Here is a 24,467-nt window from a genome sequence, read left to right on the forward strand (position 1 = left end):
TGTTTGTCGGTACGAAATCGGTTTTATTTTCTGTTTCTTTGATTTTCCACTCAGCAACTTTTTCTTGTAGAGTCATTTCTTCCAAATCAATGATGTTTTCGCCTCTAGAGATTGTGGACTTTTTAGATGAAGAATCTTGAATCAGTTCACGTTGTAGTTGTGTAGTTGTGTAGTTGTTCAGCATTAATTTCGGTTCTCCTTCTCTCTACTTCGGCCATTTTTCTCGTTCCTTCCAATTCTATTTCCAACATTCATCGTCTAGAGCTTGAAGATTTCGTAATTTTTGATTTGTCTTCGGCATTAGATGGGTCTTCTGGTGAAGAACGTTGCTGCAACTTCAAAACTTATCGTGGGTCATAAAATACGTCGCTATATCTTTCAGGAGGAAGTCCTTTAGTTTTCCTCTCACTCCTCCTCAGGTTAGGCACGGACATATTGTAATTGATTACTTTTTCTTTTGCTCGAAAAACCAATGTTTGGACTAGACAGTCCTACTGCGAATTCCTTTGATTTAAAGACGAAATAAACTAGGAATCAAACGTTTCAAGTCAGTTTATTTATTTTATTACTTTTCAAATGATTGTCAATGTCAAAATCGTGTTTTTTTTTGTAAACAAACCATAATCGTTCCATCAGTTCGAACTTCCATTGTCTGATATAATATAAAATGATATGAAATTCCTGGAAAATATATAAAAAAAACCAAAAATATATAAAAAAATATCAAAAAGGACCGAAAATAACAATTTTATTTGAACAAAAAAACTGAAATTATAAAGAAATAACGTAAAAACCAAACAACAACCAAAAAATAAAAATTGAAATATTGATAAAAGCTGAAAAATAAAAATTATTATTAACATAAAATGAAAAATGATAAAAGTGAAAATTAAAAGAGTTCAAACCAAGTTATGTCACGACGTTTCGGTTGTTAGTATCCACAATCGGCTTCGGGTGATAACTGGACTCATTCCTTCGAGATCCGACTATTTATAGGCCATTCGAGTGCTTTCACCTATCCCCTCTTCCCTCTTTCCGCTTCATTGGTTTTTAGCGGAGATGACCGAGAGTTGGTCGTTTGATTAGAGGTTTCCATATGTTACATATCTCTACGCTAGCTTGACTAAATGCGTTGTTGGACAACATATACGCGGATTCTTTGAATTTTCTCCTAAACCACTGTTCCTCTTTATGGATGATTTCAGCTTGAGCCCACTTGATATTATGTTGATGAGTCCAAACATGCTCTGCTATTCCGGATTTGCTGGTTTCTCCTCGCTGTGTGTGTTTCTTGTGCTCAGCAATGCGCAATGGCCTCTCAGTTTCAGCGATGTATGATTCTTTGCACTCGTAGGGTATCCGGTAAATGCAATTGGAATCGCAGTCCGCGTTTGGTGGCCTGGTTTTCGTGAGGCTGCTACGGATAGTGTTCCCAGATCTGAAGCAGGTCCTGATGTTATACTTGGACCCAATCCTCCGTATCCTTTCCGATAATCCTCTGATGTAGGGAAGTACAAGTACTGGTTGTGGAGGCTTCTCTTCCTTGTGGATCTCTTGCTGTCTTCTAGCTAAAGCCTGTTCTACCATTACTCTGGAGTAACCATTCCGTTGAAGGTCGTTTTTGATGATCAAGACCTTCCTTTGTATTGCAGAGCCCGAAGGCACAGTCTCGGAGGAATCTCGGAGGAATAAGTCCAGTTATCACCCGAAGACGATTGTGGATACTAATAATCGAAACGTCGCGTCGTGAGATAACTTGGTTTGAAATCTTTTAATTTTCACTTTTATTATTTTTCATTTTTTGTTAATAATAATTTTTAATTTTCAGCTTTTATTATTATTTCAATTTTTATTTTTTGGTTGTTGTTCGGTTTTTAGGTTATTTCTTTGTAATTTCAGTATTTTTGTTCAAATCAAATTGTTATTTTCGGTTAATCTTTTTGATATTTTTCAGGAATTTCAAATAATTTTATATTATATTAGACAATGGAACTCCGAACTAATGAAATAAACGACGAAACATTGTCAACCAATTATTTTAACATACTTACTGAACAAAATTAATTAAAAGCAACAACACCATAGTTTCACTTTTGGAAATTGAAGATTGAATGATCATAATACCATTCGGTTCAAATCAAATTTTCCATTATCAGCAATGATTTTCATTATCATTCCGACAAAGGTATTATAGGAAATGACCTAGTTTTCAATGTGTTCAAATTTTTTTAGAGATTTCGATTTTCTCAGAAATCGTACAGAATATCTAAAGACTTGTAGTATTGACTACTTGTAGTTACTTACACTTACCAAATACACCTAATCTGTAATTGATCACTACAAGCACAATATTTTGAGTCATCAAATAATGAGGTCCAGCGGTAATATTTCTATTAGATCCACTTATAAATCCCCCACCGTGTATGAAAACCATTACTGGATTTTTCTCACTTTCTGAAGAGGTTAACTGAAATAAAAATAATTCAGAATTTTGAAATTCTCATTTAAGCGTCATTCATCAGTTAGGATTTGATTTGAGACAATATGTATGGGAGAATGATCCCCGATTAAAAAGTTCCTGATGAAACTATTAACCAGTCTTGAAAATAAATAGATGAGTAATTGGTGGACGGTACGATTGAAAAAACAATTGGAAATGAAAACTTAAATAAGAAGAAAAAGTTAGCGAAACGTGTGTCGAGAGACCGAAATTTTTTGTTCTGGTGTTGGAACAATTTTTTCAATAGAGACTGATAAACAATGAGCAAACCCAAAATTAATGGATATCAAATAATTTTCCATTGAATTGAAGTTTGTTTCCGGTGATTTCTGAGGCTTTAACCAAAACAGTGATGATAGAAATGCTAGACTAACTAGATAACGGAACAGTTCTGCATGATTTGACGAAGATACTACAGAAAATATATAAGCATAAAATTAATCAATTATTAGTCATTCGAATCGAATAAAATACCAATACCAATAATCACAAGTAGATTACTTTCACTAACTACACTGAAAACGATTTGACTTCACGAACTCAATTTTCAAAAATATCACATGTTTCACTATCACAGTTTTTTTTTGAAGGGCAAAACACAAGCACTATAGGAAAATTCTCAAGGCGCTCTCAGAGCGGTGTCTGTGCGAAAGTAGCGATTCACATTGAATTTGAATCGCTGGAGATTAAATCCATTCGAAAAAACGTTCCCAGGAAGTTTATTCCACATAAACTCAGTTCTCCAGATGAAAGAGTTTTTATACAGTGAAGTTTGAGGTGTACTGAGTTGAACCTCAAAACGATGAGCAGCCACAGTCCGTCGCGTATTTCTGATATGTACCGCTCTTGGTGGAATCAAATATGCCAAGTCACTTGAACATCTCCCGTGGTGATAGTATCTAGAGAAGAAATACAAATCTCCAACTTTTCTTCAATGTTCCAGGCTATCAAGTTTGCAAGTAAAGTTCGCGTCTCCAATCAGGCGGATGGCTCAATCAATCAATCAATCAAAATGTACTGAAGAAATCTCATTGAAGATGATGATGAAATCTCATTGACAAAGTGTTACTATTCTAAGAAATACAAGATACACAACTTGATAGATATTGTCGAATATAAAATATCATAGTCAAAGTTTTATTATTTCAAAGAATATAAGTTATACAAATTAATAGTAGTATTTGAAATTTGAACATTTGGTGATTTCAGAATTTCGGGGTGAAAAAGTAGTCAGAAAGAAATAATATATATGCTACATATTGAAATAAATAACAATAAAAATGAATATTCTCATGCAACACATAAATGTAAGTATAAGAATATGAAAATTATAAAGCATAAAAATATAAAAGTGAATGCATAGAAAATAAAAGTAAGTATCAACTTCGTAAACATTGTTAACGATACAGTTCAGAGCTAAATGTAAACATCGAACAAAAAGGTAAAAAATCACATAGTTTAAATACCAGTAGGTACTGAAACGCAATAAATAAAATTAATTGTTTATATAATTTAAATTTCTGTCTGAATAGAATCCGTCTAGAGAATAAAAGGCCTTTGAAATCAGAAGCTTTTTTACAGACTTTCTAAATTTAGTGGTACATGTTATGCCTTTGATTTCATTTGGCAAATGGTTGAACATTTTCTTTCCATTAAATATGAAAGACTTCTCAATTTTTAATGATATTGGAATCGGTATACCTATATTGAGCTTATTTCTGTTATTTCGTCGTGGTCTGTTCTGTCCTATATTTTTTTTGCATTAGACATGCCATTACATGCCATACTTATATTGGATATAAGTTCTCATACTTATAAGTATGGAAGGCAAGGTCAAGATTTAATGCCTTCTGAATGAAGGTCGACAGGAGTCCCTGAATCCAACTCTACACATATTTCTAACTCCTTTTTTGTAGTACAAACACCCTATCAAACATGAATTGGCAACACGTTCCCAAAAAACAGATACCGTATCTCAGATGGGAATCAATGAGAGCCAAGTACAAATTTTCTGTCATATTAGTGCCCAATTCATTTGCTGATACTCTGACTGCAGTGGATGAAATTTTTTCACATAGGTTATTTATGTGATCTTCAAAATCCAAATTTTTATCAATTTGTAACCCCAGAAATTTTGTTTTCTATTAATTGAGTACCCAGGTAGATATCTAGTGTGGAGCACTTTAGGGTGATGATGCTAGTTTTTGAGATATTAAATGACAAGAGATTAGCATCACACCAGTCTTTTATTTTTATAATATCCATGCTGATCGAAGTATGCAGTTCCCTTCCATTCTTTCAATGCCAAAATAAAGTAAAGTCATCAGCGGTTTGGGTTATTTCTGCGGTTATAATAATGCGGGCTACGTCGTTAATATATAACAAAAGAATAGGGCCTAGAACCGATCCTTGTGAAACACCACAAGTAACTGTCTGGAGATGGGATATGTTGTCCGGGAGTTTGACTTTCTGAGTACGTTCTGACAGGTGTGATCTGAACCATTTCAAAGTTATATTTCTAAAGCCATAAACTTCTAGTTTTTGCAGCAGAATTTCATGATCTACGCAATCGAAAGCTTTTGAAAGATTGCAAAAAGCTGCCGCTACTATTTCACGATTATTTAAATTGAGATAAACGTTTTCCAGTAGATGAAACATAGCTTCTTCCGTGTTTTTCAAACTCTGAAACCCAACCTGACTGCTACTAATGATATTATGCTTATTCACAAACATCATAATTCTTTATTTAACAAGTTTTTCTATGATTTTAGCAAGGGTAGGTAGCATAGAAATGGGCCTTAAGTTGGCAGGATTGTTAGTGTCGCTTCCGTTGTGCAGAGGCATATCAATGGCTGTTTTAAAACATGCCGGAAATACACCCGTTATGAAGCTTGTGTTTATAGCTTCCACCAAAGCGGTGATAGCGGAGTTGGGCAACTTGGTAAATACTTTTATGCTCATGTCATCCCAATCAGCTGAGTTTGAATTTATTATTTCTTTAAGAATTTTTCTAATTTCCATAACAACTGTAGGCATGAAAAAAACGTCTCTGAAACTGATTTGTCGTTAAGAAAAGTCAAGGGATTATTATTGGATTTCATATCTTTGGATGAGTTATGTGCAACAGTGCAGTATTATTTGTTAATAAAATCAGATTTTAGGTCAGTTTTCGTAGGAGCAATATAATTTTTTCCCCTGAGGTCATTGATGATTGCCCAGCTTTCTATTTGTTTGTTTGCAGACCTTTCCAATTTTTTCATATAATGAAGTTGTTTTGCAGTCCTTATAGTTCCTTATAGTTCCTTATAGTTCTTTTCTGGATGGAATCCAACAACTTCAGGGTATGTAAAAAGAGGGTTGGAGACAATGTGGATCGCCATCGTTGATGGTGAAAGTATTCGAAAGATATCCATCGACGGCCAATTGCAGGAATCGTTTTTTAAGAAAGCTGGAGAGCCATACACAGAAATGATCGGACAAGCCATAGCATCGAAGTTTGGCCAGCAAACCCTCATGCCATACACGGTGTAAGGCCTTAGAAATACCATGCGCAACAGCTCTGGATTATCCATGTTTCTCGATTGCGTTATTCCAAATATGGCTGACATACGATGGAAGGTCGTCTGTTGATATTTGTTTCCGACAGTCATATTGATGATTGCTCTAGATATTGGAACCTTTCTAATATTCGACGATATGATGGTTTACAAGTTTACAACTTTCTCCATGATTTTTAATATCATTTTTCGTAGTGAATACCATACTACGAAAAATCTACTGTGATAGCGAAACATGTGATATTTATTGAAAATAAAGTTTGTGAACATCAAATTGTTTCCGGTGTAGTTTAGTGAAAACATCACTTGCAATTTTGATAGTCTGGAACTTCGAAAAAAGGTTGGAGATCAAACGGGAGGTATTCAAGTTGTCACCTCACAAACCACAAGAGGAGACTAAATCATCTGTCGGTAACAAATAAGACAGATGGGTATCCGCGGCTAAGCTAAACAGTGGAGACGGGAGTGGGTTAAACAACTTAGCAAATTTCAAATAGGTCTTAATGGGCGCCAGGTAAATTTAATCCTCCAGATACCCCAAGTAACTCACAATATCAATAACTTACCAATTAATATTGGAAATAAAAGATAAAGATCCCCAATATGATTTATTCAGTAATCCTAACTCACATGGATTAACCAACAACGCTTCTAAGACAACAATGCGATACTCACACTACTACGCGATGTTAAACATGTCAATACAAGAGCGCGGTGTATATAACCACGAATTCAATCAGCCATAAATTACGATAGTAACGACGCTAAAAAAAAACTACAATACGTCGGGTAAAACTACCATGAAAATTGAGTAGGTGAAATCGTAAATACTAGTATCGGAAGGTAAGACAAACTCGTTTGCGTCGCGTGAGTTCAGGCGTAGGCGCATCGGTGTCAATCAGAAATCGTGAAAGGAAGAATATACCTCAATTTCCGTTTCACAGATGAATCACTGTATCAATCTGGTATCAATAAACAAACTCTTTATCAATAAACGATAAACAAACACTATATCAACAGGTATCAATAAACATAAGGGCAACAATTATTCAAATAACTCAGTATATCACAAATATTCAATTAAATCAATTATAACTTGCGTGCTCCTTTTGGGCCACCCGGTATATGGTGTTAGGCTACCCCGTGGTTCGACGGAAGTGGATCACCCAGTAGTACTGCTGAGATGATCACCCTGTAGTACGGCGGAGATGGATCACCCTGTAGCACCACCAAGATAGATCACCCTGCAGGGCACGACAAGCTGGACCAGTAATGGATCACCAAATAAGACCCAAGAAGAAAATAGGAAAAAAAACCCTTAAAGAAAAAACAAGGAAAACAGGAAAACAGGAAAAAAACCCTACGGAAGAAAATTCTCAATCAGAATCAGATAAAAACAAGGTGAGATTCAACCCCCATTCAATAGGGACTATTTGACTAATCAATACCCCTGGTATATTGGGTGCCCTGTATAACCATATAACCCGTAAAAAAAATCAAGAAAATTGAATGAGTGTTGAAACCTCTCTTCAATACTAATATTCAGTTGAGATATAACGATGGAATCAGAAATTACTAAAATCATGAAAAACACATTTAATGGTAAAATTCTTACCCTGGCCAAGGGGTTTTCTATACGTTTCTTCGTGTGCGGTGCTCTGCACGGAAGTCCTACTGGGACTTGAAGAGTGACTAAGGGCCTTGTGTTTCTTATGAATCTAGAGACGAGAAACGAAGATTGTAGAATTGAAGAGGTGATATCATAGCTAAGACCACATGAGAGATGCGACAGTTATTCAGACATACCTAATTTCGGAAATCCTTCCACCTGACACGAGTTCGGTAACCACCACAAATCCTCAAAAGAGCTTAAGTTTCAGACTGCAAATATCCACACCAAAATGACCAATCAGTCTTCCACTATACAATCCTGACTTGTAGAAATAATCCCCGTGAAGGATGGCACAAATACAACCATATATATCCTACAATCAGTCTGATGGTACCCTTGAACTCCGAACCAAGCTCATCGAAGGCCAGCTTCCGAATACTAAGAGACTGCCACATCTGACAGCTAACCAGTTGTTGCCACAGTGCGTCCAATCTACACTACAAGCACCAAGGGGGCGCTGTGCACGACATCATAAATCTATCAATTCCTCCACAGCTACTTGAGACATCATCAACAAGTCCATGACCCATCAAAACTCCTTCTCAAGCAATGCAACCCTAAACAACCCTTGACAATTTGAGTAACCGATCAATCCTCCACCCGTGAACAACTGTAGAACTAGTTCGGTGTAGTTCGTCGGAACGACACTACGAAAGTTCGGCGGATGTCAACCAACAGCTGTCTCTTAACCTTATATTAGAATGTTTACAAAAATATTGTTTCAACCTATTTTCAACTATTTACCAATCCTTATTCATGCGATGGAATAGAAACATATAAGGTAAGTCGCCACATCTTACCCATTCAGTACGAATATTCATATTATGCAGAATATTTACCGAAAATATCAAACAGTATTCAGAAACCAGAGCTAACTAATATTGTTTTTCAGGTGATATGGCTCTAATATGTCAGTAAACCTTCTGGAAGTGATGAATAACAATCTCTGCAAGAAATATTCTTGGGAAGGTATAGAGAATAAGGCAGACAACGGCTGAAAAATGATAGGCGAAGTAAACTGAGAAACAAACAATAACAACTATTTCAACCTAGCGAGGAATTTTCGGATCTCCAACGTCGATTGGCAATAGGAGAATGCGTAAGTACTGGTCAAAGCAGTTAGTCAGGGAGCATACATATATTCTTGGACATTTCAGGTATGGTTTTCTATGGAACGGAAGATTCCCATTACTATGATGTTAAATGAATAAGATCTACTTGTAACTTAATTACATTGTTAATATCCTCTGAATAAAGATCTCAAAAGGCAAGGTAGTGTTTTGAAAGGTCACATAGGAGCAGTATTGATCTAGTGCTAAATTGAAACGTAACAAAGTAACTTGGCACATTTGACTCCACCAAGAGCGGTACATATCAGGAATACGCGACGGATTGTGGCTGCTCATTGTTTTGAGGTTCAACTCAGTACACCTTCATTGTTTGGGAACTATTCTATTTGGAGAACTGCGTTTATGTGGGAGGAACTTCCTGAGGACGTTTTTCCAAATGGACTGAGTCTCTAGCGATTCAAATCCAATATGAACCGCTACTTTCGCGCAGACACCACTCATAGAGCGAGAATTTTCTCATAGTGCTTGTCTTTTGTCCTTAGAAAAAATGATCTGCTGGCTGTCTTGTAGTGAAAGCTGCAATGTAGGACAGAAGACAAATTTCGATGGCGGTCGATGTCGAAGCTTGACTTTACCGCCTTGTGGAGCCTCGTTCATCTTCGACATTCATAGATGGCGCCTCCTTGAGGGAGCTGTCATCACCTTCACTAAATACTGCCATGTACTCAATGGTATGGGTATGTGCTTTATTGTTTCATTTGTTTGTATTCAATGTTGACTTTCATTAACACCAGTTGTTTCTGAATTGAGATTTAATATAAATATATATTTTAGGGATTACTACATATGATATTGAAACCATTCACCTTTCTGGTGTACACGTTCAAATTCAAGCAGTTGTCCTCATTGCCATTGTGGAAACCATAAACCTTTGAAGGACATTCAGGACCTTCCTTCGTCCCGTCTCTCACCCCAGTCCATGGTTCACAGGGTACAGGAGCCTAAAGAGAAAAAAATTATATTATTGTATTCAACATTAGAGTGAGAAAATTTTATATTGAATGAGGGCCATTTCGTGTCGAATCTAAGAGATGTATCAAATATTCGAGTGATTGGTATCTGAAGTGTCTGAAAATCCTTTGAAATCGCTCTGCAGGCAGTCACTCAAATTTCAGTTGCTTGTCCCCAAATTCTGTAGCACGACCGCCACAATGCAACATCCCAAAAAGAAAGATTGCAGCCTTGAAAAGCTCGAACTCGGATGAAGGTATCACGATGTTTTTCAGCGGACAAGGGAAATGCTACGGTGCTTCTGAAAACGAAATAATATAACACCAGAATTGAAAAATTATTAGAGCCTTCAATTCACCGCAAACATAAACGAGACCCAATACAATCAAGGTTGAGGAACATTAACATGATCATTAAATCTTTCTCACTGCCGGAAACCATATAGAGAATCATTCTTAGAACTGAAGCTATTACACCCAGACTCTACGGTCTTCCTAAAGTTCATAAAGCCAATATGCTACTGAGACCAATAGTTGGTGCACTAGGGTCGCCGACCTACCACCTGACGAAGCATTTGGCCTCGCCCCTCTAGCCTCACGTTGGAAAAACAAATTCTCACGTCACGAATTTGACAGACTTCGCTGGTGAAATTAGAAACTCAACTCTGGAGCCGACACATATTCTGGCCAGCTTCTATGTTGTGTTCTTGTTCACCAATGTCCCACTGGAAGACTCTCTGAGGGAAGGAGGGGGCTAGCCCACTTGTTTCGAGTGATATCGACGGACTCTTCAAAGCATCTCTCACAAGGAGTTTCTTTCAATGGACGAGTAACTCCTATGAGCAACTAGATGGCGTGGCAATAGAAAGTCCACTTCCGATGATAGCCAACTACTTCATGGAACGTTTCAAAAAGAAAGCAATTGACACCACTGAATTGAATCCAACCTCTTGACTACGTTACGTGAATAATACTTTCGTCATCTGGAAACATGACGGAGACGCTCTAAAGCTTTTTTCGGATTACCGAAAAACCATGCACACCGAAAGATACCTGCACGCCCTATCAAACCACCATCAAAAGAGGGAGTCATCTCTACTCTAACTGAACGGGCTCCAAAAGAATGTGAACCGAAGCATCTCGAGAAAATGGATACAGTGTACCCGAGATCAACAAGGCTATGAAACTGGAAAGTCCCACGGTTCAAAACGAGAGGAGGCTCAGATGGTTGCACGTGTCTACTTACCATATATCCCTAGGTTCATAGATAGAAATGGAAAACACAAAATTGAAACAGTTTCCGAACCTACCAAGAAGATACAGCAAAGTCTCGGGTCAGCTAAATAAAAAAAGAGAGACCTACTTTCAGCAGCAGGGGTATATCGCATACCGTGCACTTGTAGGAAGTTATGCATCGAACCACCAAAAGATCCAAGAGAACAACGCTGAAGAAGCATGAGAAAACTGCAGACAAGGCCACACGAATAAGTCGGCTGTGGCGGTACATGCACTCAGTGAAGGAAACCACAGGACAAGTTACAAATTAATATAAGCTCGGATGAAACTATTACGATTAAAAGAGCCAATAATGCGAAATATCTGGGCATAATAGTGGATTGTCATCTTAGGTCTGATAAACACCTGATGCAAGTCTAACTCTACGTTCTCTCCTATATAGGTTCAAATACTTTCAGCAAATACTGGATTTCAAGTATCTCAAAATTCTTTATCAATCATTAGTGGAAACACGACTTACTTACGGTATGCTAGCTTGGGGGGGGGGGCAGCAACAAATGCTCACTTGCAGAATCTTGAAGTAATACAAAAAAGATTTTTGAAAATTATATCTTCCAAACCAATTAGGTATTTCTCCGACCTACTATTTGCAGAAACGGAAGTCTTTGATTTGCGTCAGCACTATTACTATAAAATTGTGATAAGACAATTCAAAAACAGATTTAATCTCCCACTCATCAGCCATAACTACCAAACTCGTCTGAGAAGAGAATAATTCTCTGAAAATGAAACCAGCCAGAAAGAGAATAGGACAGAGAAATCATACTTTTTTATCTAGTGAATTTTATAACTTTTTGCCGACGAAAAACAATGAAGTCTCAAACATATATTCCTTCAAAAAAAAAAGACTAAACATTATATTCTTTCTTCAGAACGTAAGGCTGTCCATTTATTGTTTGAATATTAGAATATTCAATATATTTTATCCTTGTTGATTATTTATGTTCGTTACCTACGTTATGATATCTATGTTTCAATAATTGTATGTAAGGCTCATTAGCCTAATTTTATAACATTCACTGTACTTTTATTATGTTACAACATTTTAGTGAATTATACATAATTTTATACATATAATTCTTATATAGAAAAGCAACTGAACTCGATTTTAAAGTGTACTAATTATTGTCAATATTTGGAATAAGTAAATCACCCACGCACAGGCACTGCCTTAGTGGATACTTGTTCATTCGAAATATCTCTGAATGAAAGTGAACAATTATTATATTATTATATTTTATTTCGAGAAACTTATTATTATTTTGAGAATAAACTCTTTCTGTTTGGAAACACGAAATTGCCCCCAATCAAGGATACCATAGCCGACTGTTACGGGCGGCACAAACACACGGGTAATTTCAACAGAAAAAAAAACCTGTGAACCTCTAATAACTCTAATCTAGGTACAGGTATAAGCACACCAAAACTACATGAGTCAACAAAAATACTCTTCACGCAGCCGTAATATTGTAGATAACTCAGGATGTGTACGCCTTTGAAGAGGATAAGCATTCGTACCAGCGAAATGTCAGGAAAAATTCCAAAAATCGACTTTCTTCAAACCCGAAAAATAGTGATACTAAATATTAGTTATTTTTCCCGTTCAGAAAGCACTTTTTTCATCCTCAAATAACTCCTGAATTTACAGGGTATTATGAAAATAGATGTTACTGGATTTCAATGTCATCAACATCCAGCGTTTATTCAATTTTGAATGGTTATTCCTCTTTCTTCACACCAACATGGGAAAGATGAAAAAAATACCCAAATCTCATTTTTTCCATAATCAGTTCAGAACTGTCAATAAAATTGCCATCTCGCACCTACCAAAACGGATGTTAGTCTGTAGACAATAGTATATTTTACTCACTTTGAACCTCAAATCCCCGACAGGCGCTTTTGCGTATGGTATTCCACTGAATCTATGAAACGTTCCGCCATGATAATTCTTGTGACTTTTTCCACGAATTTCACCAGTTTCCACATTTACCACAATATCTTCCGACATATTGTCAATATCAATTTGTTTTTCATTCTAAAATAAACTCATGACTACTCTCTTGGAGGTACTTTTAACGTTACGGGTCAAGGTCTAGATTATTTATCCGAAACCTACTTTTCTGAACTACACGAGAACGAAGATACGACATATCTACAGGACCGGAGTTGGCGAATGACAAAAGACAGTTTGTTATCTTTCTCTTCTAGAATTGAACTAGGCTAAATTCAGTAAATTGGAAAAAGTAGCACAACATTTTATTTGGGAAGAATCAAACGATATCGGTGATAAATAATATTGGGTTGTTTTTGAAGTTGTGTCCGTTTTTTTACAGGCTTTATATTAGCTTCAGCTGCATGTATGTTTCTAAATCTCGTTTTCATTCCATATCGGGATCTGTATTTGACAGAATTATCGACATTATGCTTGATCTATTCGCGGGCAGATGGCGCTGTACGTAACCTCATTGATATAATTTGAACTCTCTTGACGTGTATTTCTTCATTTGGAATAAGTATTTTTTTTACTAACACGCGCGCCTGCTACCTTATTTGCAACCCACCTTTGCGCATGGCATACGAAACTGAAAAATGAAAAATAAATATACTCATATTGTGAAAATAAAAAACACGCTTTTGAAGAACTCCGAACTAACAAGTAAAAAAAAATTCAAATACGCTTAAAACAATAACAAACGAAAAATATACAATAATAAAAAATACAAAATATACGCTTGATATACAAAATACATATAATCCTCTAGTTATCACTAGCGAGAGGAGAAAATAAAAAAAATCAGTCGATCAGATAAAAAATTACGGATAATACTGAGTCAGTTAATGTTTGATCAGTGGTAAATGCACTTGAAAATAAATTCACTAGACTAAAATATTGTTTTGTCTGGACAAGATTGGATTGGTTGGAATCAGTGATAGTTTCACTCGAAAAATTTATTTATTCATAAACTTCTCTATTAGTTTTATCAATTCTAACTTTGATAAAGTATATCGCAACATATGTGAACTGTCTGTATTTGATAATTCACAACTAGCTTCAAAATTTCCGATTTATCTTCGAAATGAATATTTATAGTGATTTTTAACCGAAAATATTCTGAGAAGGAATAGACAGTTTTTGTGAAGTTGAGATATATTCAAAATGTTTTGCTGATACGATTGCATCATGTGCAATCTCAGCATATTATTGGGACCACAATATATGAAATTACTCATTGTGAAACATTGCATACAAGAAGTGAAAGATTTTCATATTTATTATTTAACTTTTTCATTCTCTATAACATTTTGAAAACAATCTACTCAAAAGACTGAATTTTTCATAATTAATTTGATTCCTGGTGATGAATATTTGAAGCTATGTCAATGCTATCAATAAATTCAGTTTAAAACATGATCAAAATAAAAAAGTACCAAAGTAAAGAATCAAAAATAAATTACTGGGGTTAATACCAAACTTCAGATCTTTCTGGCCAGTTACTAAATCAGCTCTGCATCTCAATCCTCAGTTAATTTTGAAAATTTTTTGCCAAAAAAATTATCCTATCAAATTTGTCTATTTCTAGTCATGTGTGTCGAAATAACCAATGAAACCATCATTACACTGATAACTACCCATGTATAGTTTTCACGGGTAGTTATCACTTATGTCATGACATTGCTAAGCAACCAACACAATAAAGTTGTTTGACATTTCAGTAATTCAATTTATTTCGAAAATGTCACTTCCTCGCTTTGGTGTTCATATTTGAATATTGATCAGGAACATCATAACCAAATAATCAATAGTATGCGTGGAAACACCTATGCAGTAACCGAGGCAAATACAGCAAGATCAACGGAATATCATTATACGAATTGTTCTTTTAATAACTGTGTGTTCAATAAATAATTTTGTTCGAATTGCAAAAAATTTTCTCACCGAATATCCCTCGAACATTGATAAATAACTCATAATTTTATCACAACTTCCTCAAGCACGTTATTTTAGGTAACATCCCTCCGCCTTCGGCGTCGGGATGTTACCAAATAACGTGCTTTCGAAAACTGTGATAAAATTATTTCGTTAGTTATCAATGAATGCAACAACCTTTTTTTCTTTTTGAGGTACACTGGTCAACAATTGCTTGGGATGGAACTAATTTTATGTGTGAGTTTTTGGTGAAAAAATAAAATCCACAGAATGCTGATGCTACATTATGTTATCAGTTTCACACATAAATCAATAAAATTTGTTGTTGTGCCTGGCCCGGTTGGTCTGTTCTTAAAATTTGTAAACTTTTAGAAAGTAGGTACTGGTGATCCTTAGCAATTGTTGAGCAATGTACATCATCACCACTTATTTGTTTTTTGCAACGTTAATTCACCCGTAGATAGCACTAAGTAGGTATTTCTAACTTTTTTGGTTTTGGAAGAGTTTTTTCTCATTTCGTGGTAACCGCATGAGTAAAAAAAATTTAAGGGTATGGTCAGATTTCATTTTTCACGAGCTTTTCAATGAGCCCATACACGACATAAGTTTGCATTCGGAAAAAAACGGAGAGGGTTGCAGCTAAGGGGTTGAAAGAAAATATTCAATTTTATTGCCAAAAAATGCGTATAATGGGAAATCAACTGACGTGTTCCAGCGTTTTTTTCCTAAAATACTGCTCAAAAAGATATTAATTTTATTCTGGACTTTTGCGCACCCCTGTATAGTCTACTTGTTGTATGTTCATTGGTAAGGTTGAAAAATTGAACTATCTGGTGGACAAACAGAATAAAAAATTTTGACGGAAAACATATTGCTTATTTGTGATTAATTTTTTGTGATTTCAGATCCAGACCTTAGGGCTCACTTTTGAGGTACATTTTGCCGTGTTATAGCTACCTCTACTGTTAGAAGACTCCATCAGGCAAATCTTCGAGCAAGAAGGTCGTTGAGGGTACTCACTCTAACTCCACGATTACGAATGGGCCACTTACAATTGGCGCGAGAGCACAGCTATTGTTTTTTGCCACAGAAGGCCAGGTCGACAATGAAGACTAGATTTCCCTCGAGAGGTTACTCCGTATCAAGGAGGGACGGTAATGCTTTGGGGAAGCATCATGTTCAATCTCTGAACGCCATACATTACTATAAGTGATAACATAACAAGTCCAGGCATTACGAAACGAACCACGTGAGAATTCCATTTTCATCGATGGACACATGAAGCAAAAATGGTTCAAGATGACCTGTCCACCTGACTCACTGTTCAGAATCCTACTGAAAACATGTAGGATTTTGTTTCTGGAGTAGTTCACAACTGCATGCACAAGAGCTAATTGCAGCAGCAGTGAAGGAATGGAAAAATATTGTTCAAGAAAAGATCAATCGCTTGCAAATTTTGATGCCCAGTCATGTCAATATACTTGTAATGCACTGTTTAGAACATTTGGTGTATTGATGAATATTACTGGAGGTTTATCCCAATACCAAATCGTTATTTTTAACACCTCGACACGCGTTTCATTCACCAAGTGATCATCTTCAAACACGTGTCTGACTTGGCACCGAATGACTTCGTATTATTTCCGCACGTAAGAAAAAAACTGAGAGGTCAACGTTTATCGACACCTGAATAAGCGGTTGCTGAATTCAGAATGCATGTTTTGGAGATACCTCAATTAGAGTGGCAAACGTGCTTCGACAATCGGTTCAAACGCATGCAACAGTATATAGATCTTCATGAGGAATATTTTGAAAAACAATAAAGTGATTTTCGATTATTAATATTTGTTTTCGTTCTCTAATCCCGAAATATAAAAGGCAACCCTCGTATAGGAAGTTTTTAGGTGAGCTAGTTGCCACAAGGGTGGCAACTATAAAATTCAACACTGAAGATTGAAGGGGTTTTCAAACTTATGAATTCAAGAGTGGAGACCTAGATAAATCCTTTTGCTCGTTTTGGGGTATAAATCTCGGGTTTTTTATTGATTTAATAATTTCCATGGCTTCTAACAAATTCATTTTCATCCCTTCATTACATATGTATTTTGATCCTTGTAGATGTTCATACATTGTAGATTTGTTTGTCCGGACAGACGTGTTCACGGAGCCTTACGTCAAAATTTCTACTGGTTTGGCCTGTATATACTACAGAGCATTCGCCACACTCTATTCTCTATACACCTGATTTTTTATTCTATCTCGTTGGGGTTTTGTATTGAATAGAGTTATGTCTTAATCATTATTACTTGTCAAAGCTTTTGTTTTTTCACAACCGAAACCCGTCGTAAAAATAAAATAACTAGTCGAAATTAGACAAAAGTGTTTTTATTCATTTCACTGAAGTGAATATCATCAAGTGACTATCTAATTTGTTCCACCTTGGTGAACCCTTAACGGATAGAAACTCGTCAGAAACATAGTAATTTCAAGAAGGCACACATACAGAAACATGCAAAGTGTAAGAAATTCAGAACAGAGCGACGTTGAATTTAGACTGGTTCCACCTGATGGAGGATGGGGGTACATTGTTACTATATCAGTGATAATATTGAATGTGAGTGTTACCTGAACATATTTTATATCACAACCTAACATATGATACTCATTCATGAATGCTCACATAAAAACACCAAATCATTGGAAATTATTCGATTCTTCATTTCAAGAACAAGAAAATTCTCCCACTGGACATTTTATATAGAACGTGCTTCGTTAGTTTCATCAGTGGTGCAAACCAACTGATGAAGTTACTGTGGGGCGAAACTTGTCCTCAATGATATTTGCAGTGTGAAAATAGAACAATTACGTTGTCTGTTCAAAAAATAGGGTGAATTTTCTCAAGGAATATTTATTTATTCATCAATTTTCACTATTTCACATCTAAAATTTTCCTCTTCAGATATAAAACACAGCTTTTTTCTAATCCTCAAACGGTTTTGATACGCTCTTTTCAGTATATCCTTGGGCTCTCTCCAATCAGTGTGGACGATATGAATGAATTCTACTGTTTGATCGGACAGTAGCTCAGTTAGAATATTGTGGTACCATATGACCCACTGATTTATTTAGAAAATGTTGAAGTCAAAGAATCTCTTCAATTAAATGATACAAATATTGATGAACTGTTTGAAGTTTTTGGTAATATGAGGAATAAATCAACATCTGGTTATGATGAAATTTCAATCAAAATTATTGAAAATCTCTCAATAGAAGCGCTCAGAACTCTTGTATCACTCACTAATCAATCTTCTATTCAGAAATGGCAGGTTTCCATCTTACTTAAAATTGTCGATAGTGATTCCTTTATATGAAGGTAACTCTATAGATGATCCTTCAAATTATCGACCAATATCTCTCATTCCTACTATTGCGAAAATAAATGAAAAACTAGTTAAGAAAAGACTCAATGAATTTCACCTTCGCCATAACATTATAAGGAAAAATCAATTTGGATTCCAGAGCAACAAGAGCACACATGATACAATATTCTCTTTCCTGTTTGAGGTGTATTCCAATACGAATGATGGAGATGCTGCTGGAACAGTGTTTTGTGACCTTACAAAAGCGTTTCACTGTGTCGATCATGAAATACTGCTACGGAAGCTGAATATCTATGGATGTAGAGGTATAACACTACGGTGGTTTGAGGCGTATCTCAATGGTCGCAGTCAAATTTTGGAAACGATTTAATGTTCAAACAGTATTGAAATTAATACTGGTGTATCACAGGGATCGGTACTCGATCCCATTTGTTCTTGTTCTATAATAACGATTTGATGAACATGAATATATCTGGAACATCCACTCTTTTCACTATAGTAAAGGTATAGATATACATAATGAGACAATAGCTCACGATATACAAAACATCAAATCTTGGTGTAATTCCAATCTACTCTCCCTGAATATTTCTAAAACAAATTTTATGATTTTCAAATGTTCACTTCAGAATTTATCTGTAGTGAGCGGTATCATTGAGAACAGAGAGTGTACTAAATTTCCGGGACTGTATACAGACGGTGGACTGAAATTTGACGTTCTCATTAGAAAAATAAAAAGTAAAATTTCCACCGGCTATTATGTAGTGAGAGTTATTGCTAGAGAACTGGGAGTTCATTTTGCGAAAACAGCATATCACGCCTTGGTAGAGTCTCACTTAAGGTACGGTATACCTTTTTGGGATGTGTGTAGCCCTAATTTGCTGGAGTCTGTATTTGTGTTACAGAAGAGAGCTATACGATACTTGTGCAAAGCTAAACTTCGTGGCTCATGCATGCAACTGTTTATAGATAAAAAAAAATTGACGGTGGTAGCTCTTTTTATTCGGGAGACAGTGTGTTTAATTAAGAAACATCTTGTGAAACTAGAGGTTACCACTCATCACTATATAACTCGTCAGAACATGCGAAAAAATTAAAATTACCTATCCCCACAACTTTCTGGTCAAAGACTCCTTATTTTATAATGGTGTGAAGATGTATAACCATGTATGACTAAAATATTGAGATAAATATTGATAGCAATCAGTTCAAGAAAATTATTGGAGAAATTTTGAGTAGTAGACCCTATTACAAAACTGAACATTTTAAACAGCTGAAACCGTGAAAATATGTTCGAAACGAGTGCACCTACATAAAAAATCGCTAATCGAATATATGTAGCCCGCGGAATTTCAACATTCACCTTATTTTTTGAACAGACGTGGTATAATCATGGATTGTGTCATTGATTTTCATCAAGTGACGGGTCAGTGTATTATAATTCCATTCAATTTTTAAAAAGATGATAGAGGATTCGCACACCACTGTTTTGTTCTTCATGTTGTCTTGATTTATTTGAATTTTCCAGATAAAAAACACATTTTCAATAAATTAGATATGGTCTTTATGCTATACTTTGTACCGCCTTGAAGTAGATAGATGTTATTAGCTGAATTATAATGATTTGTTTATATTGTGTTTATGAGCACGATGTCGGAACATATCAACACAGCCAATGTTACAAGGTTATTTTCATGATAAGCAGTAGATTGATACAAAAAATATATTTCATAATACTTACGATATGTCTGAATTGAAAAGGGTATATTTCTAAGAGACATTAATATTTGAGATAGAATTGTTTTGGCTTTCTATTTCTCCATATTCATACAAATAATGTGAATACGTCTCGAAGAAAGGAAGAAAGGAAAATATTTCAAAATATACTCTTCACAAAGGTGTGTAGATCATGCAAAGGAGAAAATTTCAGACACAAAGCTCTCTCGAAACAGTTGCTTTCATATGAACATTGAATTACACCAAAGAAATATTTTTTTCTATTCAGTTTGTATTCCAAATATTCGTTATGGAATTGAGTCGAATGTCATTTACAGTATAGACAATTTGGTTTATGAGAAAGATAAACTTTCACTCACATGGAACACTGTTATGGCATACATTCGATGTTGCCTCATGAATGAATTAATTGACAGCAGAAATAACATGATACAATACAGAGAGAAACTACAAATTTGTCAATACAAGATTGAACAGAGTTCATTCTTCCTGTTGCACCTTACAAAAAACAAGATGGAAAAGATAAAAAACGAAAGAAATCAAGGGTCTAAATTGTAATTGTGATAGCAGTAACATTTTATTCAAACAAAGAGGGGAGTTGAGGCGAATATCGATAAAAAATAAGAATACTACAAATAATTTAGTAATTGTCTATAAGAGCCAAGGTGTCGTAGAACATATTCGGGTGTTATTGTTTTTTCAGAATGTGTTCTTTCAGGCAGTACCTGAAACTGGAAACAGATTTCGACCGAAAGAAAGATGGTAGGTTGTTACTATTTTCTTTCGGGTTTGAGGGCCGTCGCAGTTTGGAACTGCATCCTGACGTTTCGCCAGCACTTATGGCTGGCTTCTTCCGAGGTTTATTTATCTTTATTCATCACCAATGACTGGTGATTTCTAGTTCATAGATTGTATATATGTTGACTCAGGTAGTCCGCCTTTCTTGTTGATGTGTTGCTATTGGCCGAAGTGTTATTACCTGTCAATGACGTAACATTGCATTGCGCTGTTGATACTTAAGCAACTTTCAGTATATTCCGAATTCGGTTAAGCGTTACCGCCTCCTCTTTTCTGTTGTAGTTTTCCGTATGTTTGTGGATTATTATGGCTTCCCGTACAAGCCGACTGTGATATACATTATTGGGGGCACGTGAAGTGTAAAGTGTTCATTTGAAATTGTTTGTCATAACTTTTTTTCAAATACTATGTGCATGATGATTTCCTCTATCTACAATCATTGAATAATGATTACAAAAAGTTAACCTAACTTAACATAACCTAACTAATCAACGTTGTCAGTTTAATTGATCTTCAATCTAGTCAATTAAAAATCATGAAAACAGACCCAGTTGTTTCTGAATTTCGAATGATGTAACTCTTAATTTCACCAATATGTCCACAGTTATTCTGAGTTTGTTTGTAAAAACCTGAAAAAAAAAAACGGAAAACCAGCGAAAATCACTATTGAAAAACTGATATGGTGTACAAAATTTCTCCATAAATCCTATCTGGATTTTCTCCGGGACATAATCAATATATACAAAAAGTATATTTCATCAGTTATCAATGTGACCATCAATATTGTTTCCGAGTACGGCTCTGCCGAACTCTAAAAACCTGATTCGGTCCCTAGCGGATCAAGCACAAAATATGTGCTGCTGTTTATCATTTTCCAAACAGAAGTGACAGTCCGAGTCTCTGCATATGATGATTCAAATGACAGTGACCTGTAAGAAGGCCTGTTGGACATCATAGTTTATCCCTACTTTAGTCCACCAACTGTTTGGTATCAAGCTTCGGAGGGGAATAAACGCCTTGGAGTGGGCCAATCCTGGAAGATTCTGCCAGGAGTCCATAAATCTTCTTGCCATTCAGGTGTTCAATCTTCGTTTGGAAAAGCCTAAAGCGATGTCAATGACAGGGTCTGGTCCGATGGAGCTGCTTGTAACAGCCTCGTTGCCTTCCAGGCCAGTATGGCCAGAAATCCAGACCAGAGACAATCTGTTAGGTCTTCCTATCGAGGAGAGTTGTTTTTGGCAATTTGCTTCCAATTTAGAGGTTGCTCGGAAGAAGCCAAGAGCTTCCAACGCCGCTTGACTGCCTGAGAATATTTTTATTGACTTGTGTATGAGGTTGGATTCTTCTAATCTTTCCAATTCAATAGCGTAAGTTTCCACTTGAAATACAGTCGCAAAGGTTCCCAGGCAGGTTGATATCTCTGTCCTGGGTCTGGGACTTCTAGGCAGGTAGATAACTTTGAGCTGGGTCTGCTACTAAAACACCTGCACCAGAACCCGACGGTGTTTTTTATTCATCTGTGAACCAACAACTATCTGCTCTCAATATTTCCTTCTCCCGGAGGATCCAGTCGTCTCTACTCGGGAAAAGGTAGTTTGAAGTTGACAGTTGAAGGCATAAAGTCAGAGGTCATTTACAGAATGCTGTGACTTCCAGTGTCAATCAACGGTCTGTTGCACTCTGCATTAAATTTTATTGTGCAATTGGCGATGTGCACAAGTCTATATGCAGTCTACCTCCTCTCCGGAAAAAAGTGGAGAGGAGGTATATCTAGGAGGATTTCCATGGCCGCTGACGGTGTGGTACTGATGGCACCACTGATGGCCAGATAAGCCAGAGTCAGAGAGATTCCCCTGGGCCGAAAAAACCTAGAAACAACTACTTTCATATGAACATTGAAGTACGTTGTAACGTTTCCGTTTTCACTCACTGCGTATATTTTTGTTTTAAGGTGATCAATGTTCCACCCTGTACATTGATCCAGTTTAGGAACTGCAAAAGATAGTAATATATTCACCAACTAGTTTTCCAAAACCACCCAATCTGATAAAAACTTATCAACCTACCTCCCATGTACACATGTACAGTGTCCACGCCCAAGTAAATAATCATAAATGTTGTATATAGTTATTGGAATTATCTTGAACTGACTCGTTCAACGTTCATTTTGGAAGCCGTACATTAGTAATTTGTCAAGGAGCACCTATACACTCGCAAATGATATTCTGTGTTGACAAATTTACCTTTCCGCATTCCATCTTTCTTTTCTTCTAATAAACTGTTAGACTTCGTTTAGTTCCGAGATTTTAATTGTCGATTCATTTGCAGACGAGAACCCTCTTGGTACCGGAGATGAGTCCACTACTCCATTGTGTTTTTATTATTCCAAGAATGTACGCGAATATTCTTATAGGGTTTTTCTTTCCTACGAAAAATTTTCTCAACCTAACCCTGCATCCAGAAGGATTTGGAAACGTTAACCAGGGCCACAAGAGTGTTCCTATTTACTGATTCGGCTCCATTTATCCATTTGGATGTCCTCTTTGACTCAAACAGAGGTATTTTCTACCATAGTCCGGATTTACCATTTCCTAGCGAAATAAGACGAAAAGAAAAAATACAACCACTTCTCCTTTCTTACTGTTGTTGCGGACCTGATGTGCTTTACGGTTGTTACTTCTTTAGAATCAACGTTGGATGGAAGGCCAGTTATAGATAATAGAGTGCTTTCAGTATTATAGTTTTGATTTAATATTTAAGTTCTTACTTTCAATATTTAACTGTTTATATTCAACCATTCATAATTATTTATATAAATTTGCTATATCATCAATGTTCAAGACCTTTTGAGGTATTATAACTCACAAAAACATCTTATTTCCCATTAGGAAACATTCTTGAATTTTGCCCTGGGTACACGCTTTTCCTTATATATTTATATATACTGATATATACTCAAGTAGGCTTGAGAAGGTTCAATGTATATGATCGTATGCCTTGTTATAATTGCATAATAGTACGGTACGACTTATCTCACTTATATATTTATCTCATCAAATAATAAGAAATCGGGTATGTCTTTCTTTTATTTCAGCTGTTTTGTCTACTCTCTACCTTAGGTTTCTGAATTTTTCCAAATAAGACCTTTTAAAAAAAGACAGTGGCGCCCTTATTGTATCCTTATTTTATTTAACAGAATCGCAGTAATCAATCCACTCCCTTATGGAGTGTGAGAAGGAATAACAACGTGAAATGAATAGTAATTCTGAAACAAATACTTTCATATGAACATTTACAGAGTAGAGCTGCATTCATTTGTCACCTGATAATCCTCCTATTGTAGGTTATTCAGCGCATAGAGAATATCCTAGCAGGCAAATTAACAGAATAGCACTGAAAGCCTGAGTAGCGGAGAGCTGAAAGAATTGGATTTCTGATTCTTCATGCAACTTACTGAGATGAATGAAAAGCCTATCACATACACAGTTTGCATTCAACACTACGTCCATACTGCCTACA

At 35.9% G+C, this 24,467-nt stretch overlaps 2 protein-coding genes and 1 long non-coding RNA gene across 3 annotated transcripts in view; 2 read left to right on the plus strand and 1 right to left on the minus strand.

Moving 5' to 3' along the window:
- The window catches only part of LOC111511263 (uncharacterized), a 62,258-nt gene extending 49,038 nt beyond the window's left edge, over positions 1–13,220 (minus strand). The window contains exons 1-3 of the mRNA XM_074186339.1: positions 12,976–13,220; positions 9,666–9,800; positions 2,311–2,467 (exon numbers count right to left, since the gene is read on the minus strand). Coding sequence (XP_074042440.1) covers positions 2,311–2,467; positions 9,666–9,800; positions 12,976–13,113 — 430 coding nt within the window. The 5' untranslated portion in view covers positions 13,114–13,220. The remainder of the gene's footprint in view (positions 1–2,310; positions 2,468–9,665; positions 9,801–12,975) is intronic.
- Positions 6,833–8,969, plus strand: LOC141487199 (uncharacterized). The gene is made up of 3 exons (XR_012468256.1): positions 6,833–8,510; positions 8,622–8,828; positions 8,887–8,969. It is a non-coding gene; the product is annotated as an uncharacterized lncRNA (long non-coding RNA).
- A 4,302-nt stretch (positions 13,221–17,522) lies between the features above and the next one.
- Positions 17,523–24,467, plus strand: part of LOC111511264 (monocarboxylate transporter 12-B) — a 46,679-nt gene continuing 39,734 nt past the window's right edge. Inside the window, exon 1 of the mRNA XM_074186002.1 lies at positions 17,523–17,647. Within this exon, the coding sequence (XP_074042103.1) occupies positions 17,543–17,647 (105 nt within the window). The 5' untranslated portion in view covers positions 17,523–17,542. The remainder of the gene's footprint in view (positions 17,648–24,467) is intronic.

Source organism: Leptinotarsa decemlineata, unplaced genomic scaffold (assembly GCF_025532065.1).
Source record: "Leptinotarsa decemlineata unplaced genomic scaffold, Ldec_3_MD MMD2_tig00078422_RagTag_RagTag, whole genome shotgun sequence".
In the NCBI taxonomy this organism is placed as follows: Eukaryota; Metazoa; Arthropoda; class Insecta; order Coleoptera; family Chrysomelidae; genus Leptinotarsa; species Leptinotarsa decemlineata.